At 30.2% G+C, this 20707-nt stretch overlaps 1 protein-coding gene across 8 annotated transcripts in view; it reads right to left on the bottom strand.

Moving 5' to 3' along the window:
• Positions 1-20707, bottom strand: part of Sp1 (transcription factor Sp8) — a 127573-nt gene that overhangs the window by 17047 nt on the left and 89819 nt on the right. For 4 of the 8 annotated variants that reach the window (XM_035369850.2, XM_085820564.1, XM_035369851.2 and 1 more), the window contains one exon: positions 15451-15553. The exons of the other annotated variants lie outside the window; for them this stretch is intronic. In XM_035369850.2, coding sequence (XP_035225741.1) covers positions 15451-15519 — 69 coding nt within the window. In that variant the 5' untranslated portion in view covers positions 15520-15553. The remainder of the gene's footprint in view (positions 1-15450; positions 15554-20707) is intronic. 8 annotated transcript variants of the gene reach the window in all.

The following is a 20707-nucleotide window of genomic DNA, read 5'->3' as shown; positions in this document are numbered from 1 at the left end:
TTTATATTTACAATCGAAAATATAGCGCAAATAAACTGTTTTTCTGTTATCATTACCATTTTATTAAATTTTTTTAAACTTTATATTATATATAAATTTAATTGATGATGTGAAGGCAGTCCTGTAGTTGACAGAATTAACTTATCACAGTTTTTATCATCATTAGAAGCACAGCTGTTTCGCAGAAGACACCTTAAAAATCTATATCTTATTTTATAATCCGAGTTTTTGAAAAAATTACAGAGATTATATGTGGAAGTAGGATTCTTCGACTACTTTTACTTCCACTTCAACTCAGCAAGCCATGACGTAGCGCAGCTCGCAGAGCGGCAGACAACCGTTGGAAGCGCTAAGACTAAAGACGTAATCGACGCGCAGAGAGGATAGCTTCGAGATGGAACGGATGTAGGCAGACGACCTACGGATCCTTTTACATCGAGTTAGCCATACAAGGGTAGAAGGGCCCTTTGAATGTATTTATTGAGGACTGTGTGTTAGTCATCGTTACATGAATCCCGTAGAACTGTTTGAAATTACTTGCCATCTGAATTATTAACTTTTACTTTTTATCCCTTATTTCATTTATTTCTTATTAGTAAAATAAAATAGTTAATTATGCTTAACTTGTGCTCTACCATGTTCTTTTGAAAGTAAACCCTACATATATAAATAATCGACAAATTTCAACAAAAAACTCTTGAACATTTTTAAACGTTAATCTTTGGTAAATCTAGTGCAATTTTCATTTATGAAAAATATATATATATATATGTAAGATAAAAATATATGAATCAAAATTATAGATTAAACTATAAACATTAATTCTTCCTCTCTATTCTAAAATCGTAATAACTTCTTTGCATTGCCTCATTTCTAGATCACTCTATGGCCCGCGCAACTCTGATGACCTAATAATTAAGAACTGAAACTGTCCTTGTAAACCAAAACTTTTCTCTTCGCGTGCTTCCATCTTTCATAACTACGCACTTCAGCTTTTGCCCTCTACTCTGCTAAGATGTAATTTCGCTGGCTTGCTTTTTATCTCAACAATATCAAAAATGTCAATCTTCTGTGGAAAGGCACGACTAGAGTGCCAAGTGATTGTGGCCACAAATATCAATTGGAAATAAAAATGGAATTAAAACTGCCTCGACTGCCAAGTTCTTTAGATGTTACCAAGTTAGCATTACTAGCATACTACGCAATCAAAATTCTTCTTCAATATGGATCTAAGCACGCATCTACAGTGTTCCGTCTTTTCCTTCGCTTTTATTATTACATATATATATATATATATATATATATATATATATATTGATGCATAATATGATGCAAAATTTTTAATATATTTTTTAAAAATTATCTAATTCAGAAAAAGAATTATTTTTCTTTAAAAATATCTAGAGAAACTGTATTTGTGCCAAAATACATTAAACTTGCACCCAGTCACCCGGTATATCCCAGCACTAGAATAGTACAAAAAATTAGAATGAAATATTATGTTTCAGAAAAATGGGAAAAGCTGATAAATTTAAGCGTAAAACTGGTTGAAAACATGTATTATTTACGCACAAAAAGCAATTTCTAAAGGAAGTTACTTAGTCCAGTTTCAAGTCAAAACGTCGTATTTATAGATTTACAAATTCTCAATACACCATAATGTTTAGCTTAGTAAAGGAGATCGCTGAATACTGATAGTTAATTCTGGGTTCGAATCCTGGCTAATGGTTTGGTTGTATCGGTGTTTCCATGGTTCTCTCTTATGTAATATTAATATGGATCAATTTCAAACAAGTTCTCCATGAAGTATCCCTCTAATTAGGCAGGTACCCTAGTACGTTTTTCTATAATTCGTTAAGAAAACAATGAAGTCCTGCTTCATTTTATTAACAAAGCTTACAGAAGGCAATAAATTATGGCCTAATTATTATAATAATTTTAAATTCAATTTCCTGTTTGAGAAAAACTAAATTTTGTCATCTTTGGACAAATAAACAATAATTAAAATAAATCAGAATTTCGTTATATTGAACATAAACAAATAAAATTACTTTTCTCCCACCTAATTTTTCTTCGGAAACCTGGTTTACGCCGACGCCCAATACTAATGATTCTTCGACCTAATTTGAATATAGCTCATTCTTTTTTTCCTAACACCCATGGCGGAAATAGAATTTAAAAAAAAAAAAAAAAAAAAAAAACCAAGAGATAAAAAGAACAAAAGAATAACAGCAGTAGTTCAGTTTAATTTCCAGTACTCCAAGCCAGAAATTATAAAAAAAAAAAAAAAAAAAAGCTATGGAAAGAAAACTGAACATGTGATGGAAAGTAAGATAAGTTAAACAAGAATCTGAATATCGTTTAAGCAGATTATATCTTATGTCCTTTTTACAAAAATTTTCCAAGTACAGTAGGCATATTATCAGGATTATTATTCAATAATTCTATTCTATTAATCAGGCCTCTATCAACTAAGGTATTTGTTTACCGAGCGTGCAATTAGTTTAAAGAAATCATTGCGAAAAATGTACCAACATTAGACACTTTACAGACAGAATCAGTAACATTAGCGGTTCTTTTACTTGTGACTGATTTTGTGAACTTTCGTATCAACGATGGGTTATTAATGACTTTTTTATTCGAAATTACTGTCAAAAATGTGTTTTACATATGTTAAAGATGAAAGGAACAGTAATTGTCAATGATTTTTTAGGCATATTTCAAAGACTAAAAGCTGAGTTTCGAAATCGATAAAAACTGAAAACAGAGAATCAAATTTTCAAGTTCTAGAGAAACGAAGAGGTCACATACGGCACAGATTCGGAGAACAATAAAAATTGTGCTGATGCTGAAGATGACGATGAACCAAAAAAGGTAAAGATTAGTCATGTTGAAGTCATAGATTTGGCTTCTACTGATTATGGCAAAGCACGCAGGGCTCTCTGCCTAATAGGAGAGATGCCTTCCTTGAAACCTTTTTAAGGGAAATTGGCCTATATACTTTACATATGGGAAAAATCAGGAAAACTTCCATACGAAGAACCCATTTGTTAGAATTTAAGCCCCGGGCGAACTACCAGTATTGAGCTGCTTTACCGCTGGTCACTGATAGGCGCTTGCTAAGACTTTGAGATAAGCTCTTTAATACTTAAAGCAACCATTTTCATGCTCCTTTTATGGGTCTTTTGTTGATAAAAAATTGGAATTATCATGATTTAGCTAATAGAATACTAGGACTTTCACAAAAAATTAACACACCTTCCCCCCCCCCAAAAAAAAGGGGGATTTTAATACCTCAAATATGGAACATCATATTAGGAAGGGCAAAGACAAAAAAATGTGTGTGACACTTAGATGATCCATGTTTACAGACTGTTAAGTGTCGCCGTATTTTTTATATATTCGCTATACTATTTATATTTGTGATGTAAATTGATAATGACATACAGATGATGAAAACATGCAGAAATTGCTACTGCTTGGAGTTGTAAAAAATGTTCATACTTTTTGGTTAATTTTTTTCTCTTTTGGATGTTTATTCATAAAGTTCATATGAACTGTGAACACACAAAAATACTAACAGTAACTCAGTAAAACATTAAAAAAAAGTGTTTAATTTAATTACTCTTTTGAAGGTGAGAATGGCAACGAATGTTGACAATAGCAGAAGGGTGCTGCAAATGTAAAAAATGTATTAATGTTGTTGCTATAAAATCATATTGTTAAATTATTAAATATTGCATTAAAAACTAAGAGTAAGCTAACAAATTAATTGCATGATAGTTATCTGGCACTTAAAAGTGAAGAGTGAAGAACAAGTTTTTCATAAGTTTTCATATTGAAAAAATGTACAAATAGTTTTATGATACCTAGCAAAACGGGGCCAAAATTTTATTAACGTATAGTTTTAAGAGATTAATTGCTAAAGCGAAAGGCCAAAAATATGTTTGCTTTGAACGATCTCAAACTTTAAATTTTTTTTTAACATACTTGAAGACTTCAAATAAGTAATAAGGTCCGAATTTGAAAACCAGAATGTCAGCTTTGATACTATCATAGACTTCCTCTTGAGATGAATATTTAAATAACCCTATTTTTAAACAAAAGCTTCTCCTTTTTCTTCTGTTAAGGGACGTTTTAATGGACGAAATCCTTTACAACAAGATTATGATAATAGTTAATTATCCCATCAAAAGAAGACATAGCATTAACCGGTTTTACAAATTTTATACAATTTAGACGCAAATTAGACTTAATCTCAGCATAATTATCAAAAAGTGAAATGGTTCACATCAATTCTATGAATAATTGCCATAGTGGTGTGATATTTCAAAAACTTCCGTCTAGCGGAGAGTGAACGTACTTCTATGGGGTTTTGCATGAGCAATTAAAGCGCCTACATATTATTCATATTAATTTAGCCCGCATTAGAACTTCACAGTTACATTTCTTTCCACTTTGCAATAGCAGTTTAAAATGCAACTGTTATGGCACTGAGCTATTTTTGAAATTTAAAATGCACTCAATGTATTAGTAAACATTTATAACCCTATTTTAAGTAAAAAAACATGCATTTTTATCTCCCTTTTTAAAAAATGATATGCATATTTTTAAAAAATTAAACAATTATAAAATATTTTAGCCTGCGTTAGCAGCATATCTTTTATATGTATATATATGTATTTACACACACACACACACGCATATCTATCTATATTATGGGGCACATGTTAACAACACTTCTATTTTTGACACGGTGGGAAGTTTTTTACATAGTGGAAATAATAGTATATGCTTTTCGGTGATGAAATTATTGCTCATTTCCAATCAGTCGCTATTACTTGTAGAACTTTGTATATCACATGTAATTTGGTAATTCTTCCAGAAGTAATAAAAGTAATTTTAGTAATTTTATTTATAGTGGCAAACATTTAATTTCTGTTGTGTTTGATCGTGTTATAAAGCCTGAAGTTATTTTTTAGGTTTATAATAATCATTCAAGCAGTAAACAAAAAATGAGAAAAGGCCGGATTCCAATATTCCTCGTAATTACGTCATTTTCCACGAACGTTACATATTTTCGTATCATGTTACGGATTTTCGACGTTAAGAAAACGACTTTCTTAAGTTATTTCCCACAGTTTGCAACTGGTAGTTTCCCAGAGTTTTGACATCTTTGCTGTCATCCCCTATAGAGTATTTTATTGTTGCTGAAGGTAATTTACCCCGAATGAATACTTTCCATTTTAATAGTATTACAACATGCTAAAAAAGACTTTTTTTAATAGGTAGTTCACTTTCAATAATTTAATGTTAAAAGATGAATATTCAAATATAAAGATGATATTTACTAGCGGTTAAAAGAAATTTAAATTCCATTGTTAACTTTCACGTATAAGGTATTTCTCCCACCTTCTTGGCGAGCTTCGTGGTGTAATGGTCTGCACCCTCAGCGCGTAATTGAGAGGTCCGCGGTTCGATTCCCGGTGAAGACGTTGCTACTTTTTCATCTTGCCTACTTCCAAAAATACCTAATGTCTCTACACACCTATTAACTACAAAATAAATGTGTATCTTTTACAGGGGCGGAAAATATTTCAGCAGGTTTGAATAATTGATTTTTATAGTTTATTATACTTTTTCTCGTTAATAGATCATTCATCAAATGCAATATAAATTTTAAAATGTTGAACCAAAATACCAGGAATTTAATGAATGTGCAAATGAGTCGCAAATTTTATCTTTGACATCACTAAACAAATTACCCTAAATATAAGACACTTTGAAAATTCTCTCACTATAAGCTACAACTATATAGGACCATTATGATTACACTTACCATCACAGGCGAACTCATAAGATAAGGCTAGAATTCAAGAACATTGGACAATGAGAGAAATCCGAAAATTCCGATTAATTTCGATTCAGGTTAAAGCCAACTTTCAGAGCCACCAAACACTTCGGTATCCGGAAACTGGTTTGATATACATCACCAATTACTAACTGAATATGCAACTCAAAACAATTAAGTCTATACTTTTCTAAACTCTATAACTATTGAGTGACTAATATCCAAGTTAAATCTTTAAATCTTTTTATAAAGCCGTAATTTAACAAGAAAAACCTTTTATGTTAACATGATATAATAATAAAAATCAGCCATGAGAAGGTGAGAAATGACATAATCATTAGAGGAATCATTCTTAAATCTTTGACTGTACTGTATTTTTGGAGAGCACTGTAAAGAAAGCATGGATAAATCTCCAGAATTTACTTATACGTAATTTTCTTTTAAAAAATTCGTACGCATAAATTATTTACAAAGTAAAATAAAACTTCTGTTAAAAATTCTTTTTAATATTTGCTATTAGTCATTTACTTAATCCGTATTTTCACTTATGATTACTTGATTTGGGAGGTGATCCTATATATAAATAAATTATGAATTTATAGCTCATTTTATTCCCAATTAATCTTTAAGAGTCTACTTTAAGATGGATCCGATTTAGTTGCAAGGGAAGCAAAACAATACCAACACTATTCTAGTTAGTAACTTGTCTCAATTAAAGTACCAAATTTCGAGTACTGTATTTATCAGTCTAGCTTTCTCTAACTGTAATCTTTCTGTAGAATTACATTGCACTGAGGCACGGGTAACAAACAATTAAAAGAAATATTTGAGAGTTCAGATTTTATTGACCGCGCAAAAGGATTGGTTAAGGTTTCGCTGAGCATGCGATCTGCTAATCTGCTGTTGCACTTATTCCTGCTAGCTTCATTGTTAAGCACCATTTTTTTCGTACTTATGCATCAGACAATTCAAGAGCAAAAATCACAAAAATTAAAAAAAACTTTAAAAGCAGCATAGCAGCATTTGCTTAGGATTCTCGATTCAGTGTTAAGTGTCGGCATGTATTTTTCTGTTTTTGTCAGTATTTTCTCAGCTGGTTATATCAGTCCAAAGTTCAGTTTTCTTAGTAAGATGACTTACAAAACGTTCTTTTTCTGTGTCATTTTATTATTAACGTTTTGTGTGTTTACTTTATTTATTAGACATCCCGTTCTTCGCACTTATGTCACACAATTTTCAACTCAACAGTGAAATCACAAAATATTTAAAAGCAGCATATTTTTACAGTTTCCTATAGACGGTCTCACGAACTGAAAATAAAATTATTTTATTCTATACAGTGTTGCCACTACCCGCTTTACAATCGTTGAGTATATAAATCAAAAATTCATTAAAGTTTTAGAAAATATGAAATATAAAATTCAAATTCAAAATTCGTTCTTCCAGGTGCACTTGTTCGGGTGGAGACCAACTTCATTCAAAATTTAATGGCTCTAGAAACCGTCGTTTTTTAACAATACGAGGAACATACATACCTACATGCAGAATCTTCATTATTTAATTTAAGGCGAGAGCATTTGGTGTCAACCGTTTAAAAATATATATAGTGGTAGTGGTAGATACAAAAACCCAGTTTCGAGACCTGAGATGTCAAATGACTGTAAAAGCAGAAAGAAAAACTCTAATATTTTATTACCTTAATTAATTATCTTAAATGCAAAAAATTACGGCGTCAAAAGCCAAATTTATCAAATGCTTCGAAAACGAGAGTTAAAAAAATCAGGGCATGGAAAAGATCGGAAATACCAAAAAAGAGCAAGTAAGAAAACTAAGATAACGTTTCAGAGAATTAAAACTAAATTATATGTGTTTTAGACAATTTTATACAATTGTTAAACCTACAAATGATCTCTTTTACTGCCCGTTGTAAGAAAATATATAATGTGAACTTAAATAAATATGCATGTATTCTTATCTCCTTCATTTCAAATAGTATTAAAACACATTACGAAGAAACGAAAAACACAATTTTTCGAATTTATTTTCTTAATATGCGTCATGAAGTTGGAAGTCATCCTTATAAATGCAATCTTAAAGTAGCCCACCATTCCTTCTTTTGAAATTTGAAAATTAAAAAATAAATAAACAAATTCATTTATCATACTATAATAATGATTAACATAAAATTATCGATTATAGATGTTATACTTTGCAATCATACCTAACAGCAGCAAAACTATTACATAGATAATGAATTATCTAAGCTATCAAGATTAGAAGCACACCTGTTATCGGCAGCGTAATACATTTTGAATCTTAATCGATTGTTAAAGGGGGGAAAGAAACAACCCTACAACTTCCCTGTTGTCGTTTAAATCGTCCATCCATATTTCAAAACCTGATAGCAAATAGCGTAGCAGTGATGGAAAGTCTTTCCTGAGTTATTGTTCTTCCCATTTCATTTATTTTGCTTAATAAATCCCTTTTTGACGATGTGGCACAATAAGAACCATGAATATTCATCAGCAATAAATGGAATAAACAGTTTAAGCCATTAACTGTAACTGTATTCACTAAGCAAATGAAGTCGTCGGCAGAGGCAGACAACATAAAGAACGAATAGAATTTGTAATTTATGAATTGGAGGCATGCATCTTTCTCGTGGTGCTTAATAGCGTCATAAAAAAGGCGTCTTTGATTGTTATTGATCCATTAAGAAACGTTATGTTGCGTATTTCGGTTGGCAAACGTTCAAAGGCGTGTTTGGAATGACGATTACTCTCTTAAGTTTAATTTAACAGTATTTTTCATTTTCTTTCTTTTTGACTTCATGGCAATATTTGAAAAACGTCTACAAAAAAAAGTAAAGCAATCAAAAGCCATTTTATTTTTATTACGTACACTTTTTAGTTTCATATTACTAGACAGTAAAAAAATTACTCCAATAAAAGGATTGATATAATAAAAAAACTAAGCTCAATTCTTAAACAAACTTCGTATTTTAAAGAATAAAATACACTTAAATTTCCATTCCTTTCATTTTGAAACTGAACTATCTGAATAAATATTTATATAACTTATGTTCCTCGTCACTGAATGCCCTGTTTTTTTGCTTAAAGTAATATTTCATTTTCGGAAACATACAGTAATATCTTTCTATCCTTATTTCATCTTACACTTCTAAAATTTCAGTTTTATATTGACATTGAACTAAATACCATTTTCAAAACTAAATCCCAATACTAACTAATTTCAATTTCTCTTTCTGAACCAGGTTAATGTTACTTTTGCTCACGTGGTGGAAATGCACTCCATGTTATGTTCCATAAAATTTTGCATTTGAAGAAATTGCAGATATTCATTTTAATTTCTTTCGAGGACACAGTGGTACTCTCTGTAATAAAAGGGCTGACAAATTCGCTCAAAAAGCGACTTATTGTGATATTGATGTAATCATATCTGTTCCCAAGTCTAATTGGAAGCATGTTACTTAAGAAAAAACTGTGGTTAACTGCAATACTGACTACCTTACTTCACAGAAGACAAAAAGTTTTTCGCAACGGTTTCTTCAACGTTTTAAAGCACATTCAATCGGATTATAAACTAATTGAGATTTTAACTGGTTGTGGGAATATTAGAAATTATTTACTTCGTTTTAATATCGTGACCAGCGGACTTTATGCTTACGATGCTGTAGGAGATGTAGAGAATATCTTTTTCACTGCACGTTACATCAGAGTACCTGAGGTACTTTTAAGATGAGTTTTAATGCATCTTTGTATTTGCTGTTCTTTAGGTTCTGTCTAACCTTGTCAGGAGTTCTGAAGTTTTCGCTGTCTTGCGCAACTTTTAAACTTTTAGTATTGTTATTTTTACATATTACTGCATTATTATCTTTTATGTGTCACTGTATTATTATTATATTTTATCTATGTAGGATTGCGTCATGTATTATTGTTGTATCATATCTACTTTGTCGTCGTCGCATTGCTACTAGACTTTTTTTAACGAGAGTCTAGACATACGGACAAATATCAGATTAAGGATTTAAAAATTATTTCATTGAATTTAATTAACCTGTATAAAAATCGTTGTCATCATTTCTCGATTATAAGTTTCTAATATCAGAAGCATTTGCATTCCAATACACAATTTCAAATATTCGTATTGTTTCAGATTTCGCTGGAAACGATTAATAATTAGAGTAACTGCTTCTCCTAAAATTTGTGAGATTTTTAAGAGCTAACACTGATAGTTGTTTTATTATTTATCACTTGCTTTCAAAGGTTTCGAAAAGGAAGTTCTTGAAACTTATTACTAAAGACTATTTTATTTCATTTAGCATTCCGCGCGTTTAATCATGTGTGTTTAATGAAGCAATATATATCCATTAATATGTTTATCAATATGTAAAAGTTATTTTTTAATATTTACCAAAGACACTTTTATCTCAAGTACAAAAGAATCAAGTTAAGAACATCCCCTACCAAATCGATGCAGGTCTAGAAAGTCATGATACTGTTATGAAAAAATAAAAATAAACGTGGATGAGAAAACAGGAAACTTATTCTTTAAGTCTAGATTTAGGCATATTGAAGAAATCTTTGTTGAGACTTTCGAAAGCATACCTTCACTGCGCTGATCTGAATATTAAAAACGACTCTCCAAAGAGGAAAAAAAGTTGAAAAGGAATAAAATAGCTAAGTGGTCTATAATTGTTTCGGAATATATGAATGAACAATGTGTGCTCCCCTCTGGGTCTATTCAGTTCCATCAACTCTGACGGGGCATATCCCTCCATCCCCCCAAATTTCCCATTATTTATAAGCTATCAAATTTCGCGTAAATGCCCGTCTCATAAATCACATGCGTTATTTCATTTTTCAAAACGCCAGACAAGGAAAGCGATATTCGATGATTTAGTATTGATGATAAATAATCGATTCCTTTGCTTCGTTGGAGGCCGGAACAACAACTTACGACTGTTGTTTGAAATGTTAAGTAGAAGTGATCTGCTTTCGCAAACAGGTAGTGTCACACATCCAAAAACTATTTCATGCTTTTTTCTTTCCATCAAAAGTTTTAAGAAGTAGTTGAAACTCTTTTTTTTTTTTTTTCTTTTTCTTTTTTTTTTTTTTTTTTCTTTCTTTTTTTTTTTTTTTAATCCTACGGCCTTTTACCAACAGGATAACCTTAAACATCATTCATTCGGCTCTTTGAAGTTGATAAATAAAACATACATTTACGTAATCAAATTAGAGTTTTTAAAAACTAGTGTGCGCAATACAACATACAAGTTTTTACTGTATGAACCATATGCCGCAAGATCATTGATTAAATATTAGGAAAATCTCTCTTTTATTGCTGAGAGTTACGTATGCTTTAAAATTATCAGATCTGTAATTTTTAATTCATGCAGCCTTTTTTAAATCCTCTAACACTTAAATGCGCATATATAAGACAGCAAACTTTGTACCAGTGCGTCATCTTATTAAGCAGCAGATTATTATAAACACGAATTGAGGGGAAGAGTACAGTTATAATATGCTAGGGTCATTTTGTAATTGTAATCGAATAAAATGTACTTTTGTCATGGGTGTTTTGAGAGCTTTGTGACCTTTTTTAAACGCTAGAAGGTTCAAAAGAAGAAGAAAAAACAATCTTGATAAAATTGTTTCAACGGAATAAAAAAACTGCAAAAACATTTCATATGTTTCTAAGTTCGCTTCCTTGATGCACCCAGTTATTAAACTGAACTGAAATGTTAGAGCACTTACATTAAACCGAGAGAGATAAAAACGTTTCTACACATTAAGGACATCCATTCTTTTATAAATTTTACTTCTGAAGTTTTCCTGAGACATTATTAGAACATCTTATTGTGTTAAAGTAACTCAAAGTTATTTAATTTGATCCAGTAATTAATCGTATTCTGAAACAGGTACAATTTAGGCCTGCATTAAATCATTACAAAGAAATAACTGGAAAATTTTCCAAAGCATGGTATCTTTTGCGATTAGGCACTGCTAATTATAGCCATGGTTTCGTGTTCTCTGTTTCTGTACCTCTTTCATATTTTGATAATTAAAAAAAGAAAATGCCCATTAGCTATAAAAAGCAAAAAGAGTCATAACTTGATAAAATACAATAGATTAAAAGCGCCTAATATTCTCTTTCCACACAGTTCTACAATGAAATTAAATATGCATGTGCATTTAGAACTGATATTTCTTTATTTATGTAATTATTTGTCTGGAAAAAGTGATTTTTTTATTGTTCTTTAATCAATTAAAATTGTTTTTCAAACTTAAGTGTACTACACATTCAGCCTTTTCATACAGCTGTATAACTTGTTAAGGATTAATTCAAAATTTCAGAATCCCATAGTTTCACCCGTATGCCAGAAGAAATACGTTACGTTTCGAAATATAAGTTCCTAATTGATTTATTTAAAGCTAGGTAATACCTATCTTTATACGTCTATTGAACTTTATCGTATGTATGTTATATAACTATCGCTCTGTTTACTCTATTGTATTCGGTATTATCCAGATTTCACTAATCATGATAAAATTTGAAGCACATCACTAGTAAACACGTGGCAATGCTATATTTTAAAATAAAATAAACTTTTTTTTAAATTATACAACTTGTTTTGATATCAAATTTTCTAACTAAGAACTTCTCGTTTTACTAGGCACGTGTACTTAGTCATCCGCGTATTACCAATTCGTTCGTGACGTTTATTTCCTTTGTTTTTGTCTTCCTTATCAATTTAGATGAATTCGTTCATAAATTTTTAGGTGCTTTTTCTGTAATGGAAAAAAATTAACACCTTATTTAAAAAGTAGATAATAATATGTTATTATTAAAAACGTATGCACTCATTTTCTTGCGAAAGCAACTTAGCAATCATTGCAAAGAGAATACCATTTTATTTGGGCTAGAAATTATTTAATTTTCTTGGATTGCTACAAACATTTCTAAGAACATAAAACAAAAAGAATATTACATTCTAATTCGCCAAACCATTAACCGTAAGAGTATTCAAACATAAAACATAACGCACTGTAGGTTACGAAGAAAGTTATTGAATAATAAAAGAAAAAGTATGATTAACAATTACACAGAAAAAAAAAATCGCATTTCTTATTACCTTTTTTTATCCATTAATATATCCAATATATTACAACTAACGATTAAATACTCATTTCCACTGCACTTCAACATCAACAAAAATTGCTTATACAAAAGGAATATTGTATTCTAAATCTCCAAATCTAGAATATTTAAACATAAAACATAATGTCGAACGTACTATACTATAGGTTAAGAAGAAAATATTGAATAATAAAGGTAAAAATATGATTAACGTTTATACACACAAAAATAATCGTATTTTACATTATCCTTTTTTTATCCATTAATATATCCAATATGAAATTGTCTGTTGGTAGAAAATTAGAAAATATGAGTAATCATTCACTGAAAGAACTATTCCTACGAAATCGTGCTAGAAGAAATACTCTGTTTATATATCTAACCACATGAATTAAAACGCCCTCTTATCTACAAACAATCGTCCGACTTGCAAGCTTAGCTTTTCATTATAAAGAAGTCTTTTTACACTACTAACTATAATTTCAAGCAATTTAGGCACATTTTTGCGCTGGTAATAAGTCGGCTTGGCGCTATTATAGCTTCAACATAAATCTTAGCCCATACTGGCGCGTTTTTATCGTACACTTAAAAAATATTAAAATAAAAGAACGATGAAGAATATGATATTGGAAAAAAAGAAGGGAAGGAATAAGAAAGAAAAAAAATTAGGTGCTGTTAGTCTTCGTGTCAAAGAAAAAAAAAAAATTCTTGCAAGACCGGTTAGCCGTCCACATTTAAGTTTTGCCGTTGCAGACGAAATTTCTTTCTTTGTTTCATGTTAACGTGCACATTTTTAGCCGCCATAGAAGCTTTTATTTCTTGCTATTATTTCTTTCTTCGCGCCATCTAAGGAAGCTATTATAACAATGTATTCTCGAATAAGCTGACGGAAATTCTCTATCACTAAGGTGCAGTTATGAAAGGCGTGGGTGTAAAATTTGTCTCCATATTTCATTCACGAGCTTATCAGCTAGCTTTTTAGTTTTGAATTCACATCACTGTAACGTGTGAAATGATATGAGCCGCGTTCCTTATCAAAACAATATATCTATCTATACAAGCTGCTATTAAAAGAGTTGCCGCATAGTTAATTCCATACTATTATAAGGCTTCATTTCCCTTTAATTTGTACTTGATAATGGCTATTGCTACCAAATTCTTTTATAGTTAAGCTACACAAGCTTTACTTAATTATATATCAGGCATAGGGAATTATTAGTTCGAAATAAGTAATCTCTAATTTAAAACGAATTACTTTAGTACCAATATTAAAATTAATTTAAAATATATTTAAATAAATTTTAGATATGCGAAAAATATACATGTAGAAGGCTACAAATTCTCAAGTGGTTCCGTGCTACAAATTTTCAAGTTTTTATTTCTGAAAAGAGAAAAATTTCTGAAATATTACGATAATTTTTTAATTTTGATGTACCGTTTGTTGATATGTAGTTGAATACGTTTCCCATAGCGATGACATTGATTGCTTAATCGACGTGGAAAATATCCATTTTAGTATGAAAAGAATTATTGTACCATTGCTTTTCATTACATCATTTATTTGAAAATAAAAGATATAACTTTTAATTTAATTATTAAAAGATTTATTTTTCTTTAAAATGAGAAATTATTAGGATTAATTTACAAATGAATTAATAATTTTGATAACGCCTTGTAAGTTACTCATTGTTATTTCCAAATTTTATAGAGAAAATTGAATTACAGCAATTTAAAAAAAGGGGTACAACTGTGTAAAAATTTTCGTATAATTAAAGAAATTTACAGTATATTCTAATATATAATTGTGTTATATAAAAATAAACCATTAAGTTCGTTGTTTTATGAAACTGATATTTTATTTATAAAAACTGATTTCTGGGATTTAAAAGTGTTGAAATGGAAGTATAACAGCCATTTTCATAACAAACCCTCAACTTCACTCATCAAATAAGAAAACTTAGACGAAATTGAATTTACTTATGTGTTAAATTAAGCAGTTTCAATTTTAAGTAAGAAAAAAGTAACGTTTCACTCGATAGCTCACATTTTTATCTAGCACAATAAAATCAGCAGCATTTAAGAAATAAATATTTTATGAATTTATTTAAAACATCGCTTTAACATTTAAAATTTTCTGAAATATTAAATATCGAATATTAATTCTTAAGGTGTAATTTATTCTCGTTTACCTGGTGTAAAAAGATTTCAGGCACAATTTTGTTTTTAGTCGTCACAAACACAAAGCCTATTTTTAACTTTAAAAAAGGAATTTCAACGAAACTGTTTTTGTGCATTCGTTAACGGATATTTCATTCGCCCAATAGTTTTTTACAGACATAGTAAAAAAATATTAAAAGCTTCCCACTTTCATAAGTATCATTTATTTGAAGTAATTAAGCACAGTATAACTTAATTTTTGGTAAAATGTGTATACGTACTAAGTAATAGGCTCCAAAGGGGGATCCTATTTTCGGTTCGTCGTATCCACGATTGATGTAATCATTCATTGTCGGAACCTGGCAACCGGTTGGGAACCAGAACCTGGGGGAATTAATTGTCACTAATGAATATTATTAAGCACTCAATGATCTAATTCAAGAATTTTAGAGAATTCTGGAATATTTAAACACATGTGTGTTCCGCTTTAAATAATTCATATGCAATTTCTTAATTAAAATTCATTCCTGCACCTTAGGTATCTATAATTACACATATCGAATAGTTAAATCTAACAGTTACATTTTGAAAGCTGATAAGTTAATTTTTACAAATATCTGAAATAATTTTTATACTGTAAAGAGATAATCTTTTAAATAACTGTTTAAATTTTTATCATGACAAATAATAACGGGGAAAAACGGAAGTTTTCTAAATATGAAAATTATTGAAAGTAAATGGTTACTATGATTTGTATGTACGTTTTGTTCATAAATATTTACTGCACTTAAAAATATAAGTATGGGAAAACTCTTTATAAAAAAGGCACATGATTACAGAAACATAAAAGTGAGAAATTAGCATAAATAATGCAAAATATACAGAAAACAACTCATACTCATTTTAATAATTTTAATAAAAAATATTGAGATATTAACGAAACTAATATTTTATTTATAATATATCACTTAACGAGATTCTGCTTAGTTAAATGTTCAGTTTTTGTATAGGGATAAATGTATTTTTACAAAAAATTCAATATGGTTTTAATGGAATTTAAATATTGCAAAAGATTCATTTAAATGGCAAGAAGCATTCAGGCATTAAATTTACATATAAATCAATTGAAGTATGTGTCTCAAAGAAAGTGCACATCAATGCATCATTAATTATTAATTTTATTTAAGCGTCATTTCTTTACTGTTACCTTGAGATCGAAAATTCAATAGCTATTCAACTAATTATAGTAAAACTGTCTATCAAGTTGAGTTTTCTGAAACTTACCTCTTTAAATTCTGTATTTTCTGCAGCATTTTGTCAGTTTAAAACGCTTAAAAATTCATTCAAATAGCTTAAAATTAATTACTACTTAACGAAATAATAATCTCCTTACATGCAAATTTATTTTAAGAATCACTATTACAGATTATTTTAAGAATCACTATTACAGAGTAAGTTCAAAGCAAGAAAGTAATTTCATATTTCACACATCTCAGGCGTTCTATACGAATGAATGTATATAAAACTTGAATTATACGTCATCAACGGAAAACATTTGATAATTTCCTTAATAATTTCTCACGTTAACTTTTATCTATTATATAAAACAAAGACATTTTCTTAATTTTCGAAACTAAAGAATATATATGTGGAATAAATTAAAATCGTTTATCAACTAAAATACTTGAACCATATGAATAAAAAATTGCTTCGCATAAGTACCAGTTAAATTTAATCCCAGTTAAACTTAAAAGTTTATCCTTAGTTTTTTGCTCCTAATTTCAGTTACTTGTTTATGTTAAAGAACATTAATTAATAAATAGTGTTGATAAAATATCCACCTAAAAAAAGTTTTTAAAAAAACTGAAGCGAACACATGAAAAATATTTTTTTTTTCAGTCAATTAGCTTCGTAATGCGTGTGTGTGTGTGTGATTATGGCAAAGCCTCGAGGGCTATCTGCCTAAGAGGAGGGATGCCTTCGTGGAGGATCTGCCTAAGAGGAGGGATGCCTTCGTGGAGGATCTGCCTAAGAGGAGGGATGCCTTCGTGGAGGACTTTCTAAGGGAAACTGGCTCGTATACACGTTACACATGGGGAAAACCACGAAAACGCCCATGCAGCCAGCCCGTTCACGGGACTCGAACCTCGGACCGAACTACCAGTGTTCAGCGACTTTACCGCTCGGCCGCTGGTAGGCCAGCTTTGTAATGCACTAAGCGACTTGTTAATTTTCATATTTAAATATAAGAAACATTACGTTTTTTTCCTTATTTTAGCAAATTTAAACGTCCAGGGAAAAAGAAAAAAAAAATTATCGCAAACATGCGTTTTCAAGCTTTAAAAATTCGCATAATGATTTGTGAGCGCAAGGATTGAGGGATATTTTTACTTTTGCAATTAATATTTTTTAATTAATTAACAAATTTTTGCTGAAAAAATAAGAAGGAAATTTAAGCATTGAGGAACTGAAAATAAATAGAAAAATAATACCAGGTTAGCAGTTAATAGAACTTTAATATAGTTAACTAATAAAGATAATTCGTTGATGAATTTCTTTTATAAAATTTTATTGGTAATTTTCGTGAAAAATATAGTCTAAAAGAATTAGAAAAAGGAAAATGAGTAAGTTCTTGTATACTTACTCATCCTCTATTAACCTCTATTAACATTTGTTAATTAATTATCAAATCATAAAATATTATCAACTGTTATAAGTAAAATTAATTTTCTATTTATTTTCAGTTTTTGAATGCCTCAGTGACCTTTTTAATTTATTGGCAAAAATTTATTAGTTAATTAAAAAAGGTGAAAGTAAAAATATTTCTCATTCATTCTTGCGCTCACAAATCATTATGCGAATACGCAGTTACAGCTTTTAAAGCCTGAAAACACATATCTGCGATGTTATCGTCATACGATGACTTGTAGGTGCTTTGTTTTTTGCCACGATATTTTCAAGGACAATTTTTTTAAACTGCAAAGTTTTTGAACCGCTTTATTTTCGACGATTCTGTTTTGTACTACCATGTTTTAAAAAAGACGGTGTTTTCCCCTTGCGTTGTTTTGTCCGCGATGTTTTTGCTGCGATTTTTTCGCTTGTAACCGACGTTCCATTTACTTTCAAATCTTATTAGTCTTTAATTGCTTACAAGCTGAAAGAGTTAAAACCAACAAACGCGCTCTTCTTGATAAACTGCATAGCAGTTTACTATAGTAGCTGATATAATTTAAAATTATTTGATTTAAAATATAACTAACTGATAATTTTTGCGAATATTTGTAGAAGCTTTAAACCGACGAACAATGTAAGTAAGAATAATAGGAAGTACAAAATCTAACTAACTTATAATTTTGGGGAATATTCGTAGAAGCTCTAAGCCCGCGAACGATATAAGTAACAATAATAGGAAGTACAAAGTTCAATATATAACAAAAAGTAAATGCGCTCTGTCGTATTGATTATACACTAAATCAAAACCTATCATATCTATTTTGCCCATATTTGTATTTTTAATATGCACATGACCATGTGTATGTTCGTCTTAGAAAATACTTCGCTCTTCATAAAAATTGTGTTCTGTGTTTGAAGAAGTCCTCTTTCATTGATACAGGCATTTAATCCAGAGCCGAGCTATTTAAATAAGAATTTTGGCAACACCCAAATAATATGCAAAACCATTGTGTATTGGGCAGTAATACAACAGAGAATTATATCGTGCTTTAAATAAACCTTAAAACAGTTATTTTCCACTTTTATGTTGTAGAAATATTAGGTGTTTTTTTGGGGGGGAAGCACAAAAGATGAAAAATTAGCAACGCCTTCGCCGGGAATCGAACCACGGACCTCTGGATTACTCGCCCAGCGTGCAGACCACCACACCACGAAGGCACGCTAGAAAGGCGGGAGAAATACCTTATAATGTAATCAATTAAGAAAGATCCTAAGCTTCACTCAAGCTTCGTCTTCGGAACATATTTTAGTCGTTTCGTATTAGAATGATACTTTTTTAAATACCAGGAAATTTAAATTTTGGTACCTCTTTCTAGCACTTGAAACAGAGTAAGAAGCATCGGTTCTTCCCCAAGATCCAAGTAGATTATCTGGTTTATAAATGTCACTGTAATCTTTTCCCTTGTCGGCAGCAGAGTCATTATCAAAAACGCATCAGACCAAAACCACGTGATCTTTATCTTGATGTCGCGTCTCGCCGTGTGCTGGATAATTCACCCTCAGGAATAAGTCGAGAGATTTTGAATGACTTCATCACGTTATATACTTGACAGGAAGTCATGCGTTTATGTTTAATATTCCATTTCTACTGTAATGCGAAAATGCTGGGTTTGCATGTTGTTGATGTGATGTAACATGCATATTTGATGATCTGTTATTTCCTCCTGTAGCTTGCAGAATAGCACAATGAAAATGTCATCTCTCTCTCTCTCTCTATCTTTTTAAAATCTAATTTATGTTTGAAAACATTATAACATTGCATTAAAATTACACCTATCAATTCTGTACATAATGAGCGACAAAATGTCGCGAATATTTTGCATTCGTATATGAATTTCCTACAACACTGTATGGAAAGTGCCACTCTATATAATTATTTTTCAGATATTATGCGGATATACGCTAAAAATGACATGAAAATGACGTAACGCTGGAACTATTAGACGCGTATAGCAAGGAGAGAGGGAAAAAAAAAAAAAAAAGTTATATTTTCGCTAAAGAAATTTACGATTTCATGAAATCGAGAATGAGAGTGAGCAAGAATATGATGTGCCGGAAGGAATTAGAAATATCACGATCAGAAAATTTCTAATACCTCAAATAATATTTTTTAATTACAAAAAATTCAAAGCTTAAAAATACAAAATATCATAATTAAAATATATGTAATATATTCGGATTCCGGTTTAATACCTTTAGCAATTTTAAGATAAACATGAACGTCAGGCCCAAATGATTTAAGAATTTATTCTTACGAAATTACGATACAGAGCATAAAATCTAAAACCAACTGTTAAAAACAACAGGGACAAATGAAGCTTGCTGTTATATTATTTCACCAAAAATGAATACCACTCGGACACTTTTGCATTTATTTAATGAATAATAATAATAAAAAAGACTTAATCATGTTAGAAATGCACTTTTCTCATGGGGTAACCTGAGCAAGTCGCTCGCAGAAGACACATTCCGCAATAGATAACAATTTCAATATTGTCAGGGAAAGAAATTCACGCTGTGAAAACAATGATGCTTTCTTTGATATGTGGAAAGGGTATTTTCAAACAAACAAGTGCTGGGATCTGTGAATATGCTTGAGATATTGGTTACGACCTCAAAATGTGATTCAACATAAGCCATGCAATCGTCTACGGTTAAAAGTTTAACATTAAATTTAGAAGAAGGAAAGCTGAGAATAAGCTGAGTCAATAGTAATTAGTGAAGTGGAAAATTATGAAAATGCTTCTTTAAAAATCATTTTAAAAAACATGCATGTAATATATGGTTAATGATTTGCGCATCAAA

This window comes from Stegodyphus dumicola, chromosome 7, assembly GCF_044657685.1.
Source record: "Stegodyphus dumicola isolate Sdum_Otavi_A_Nest chromosome 7, ASM4465768v1".
Lineage (NCBI taxonomy): Eukaryota > Metazoa > Arthropoda > Arachnida > Araneae > Eresidae > Stegodyphus > Stegodyphus dumicola.
Note: the sequence above shows the minus strand (reverse complement) of the source record. Positions and strands in the feature narration are given on the sequence as shown.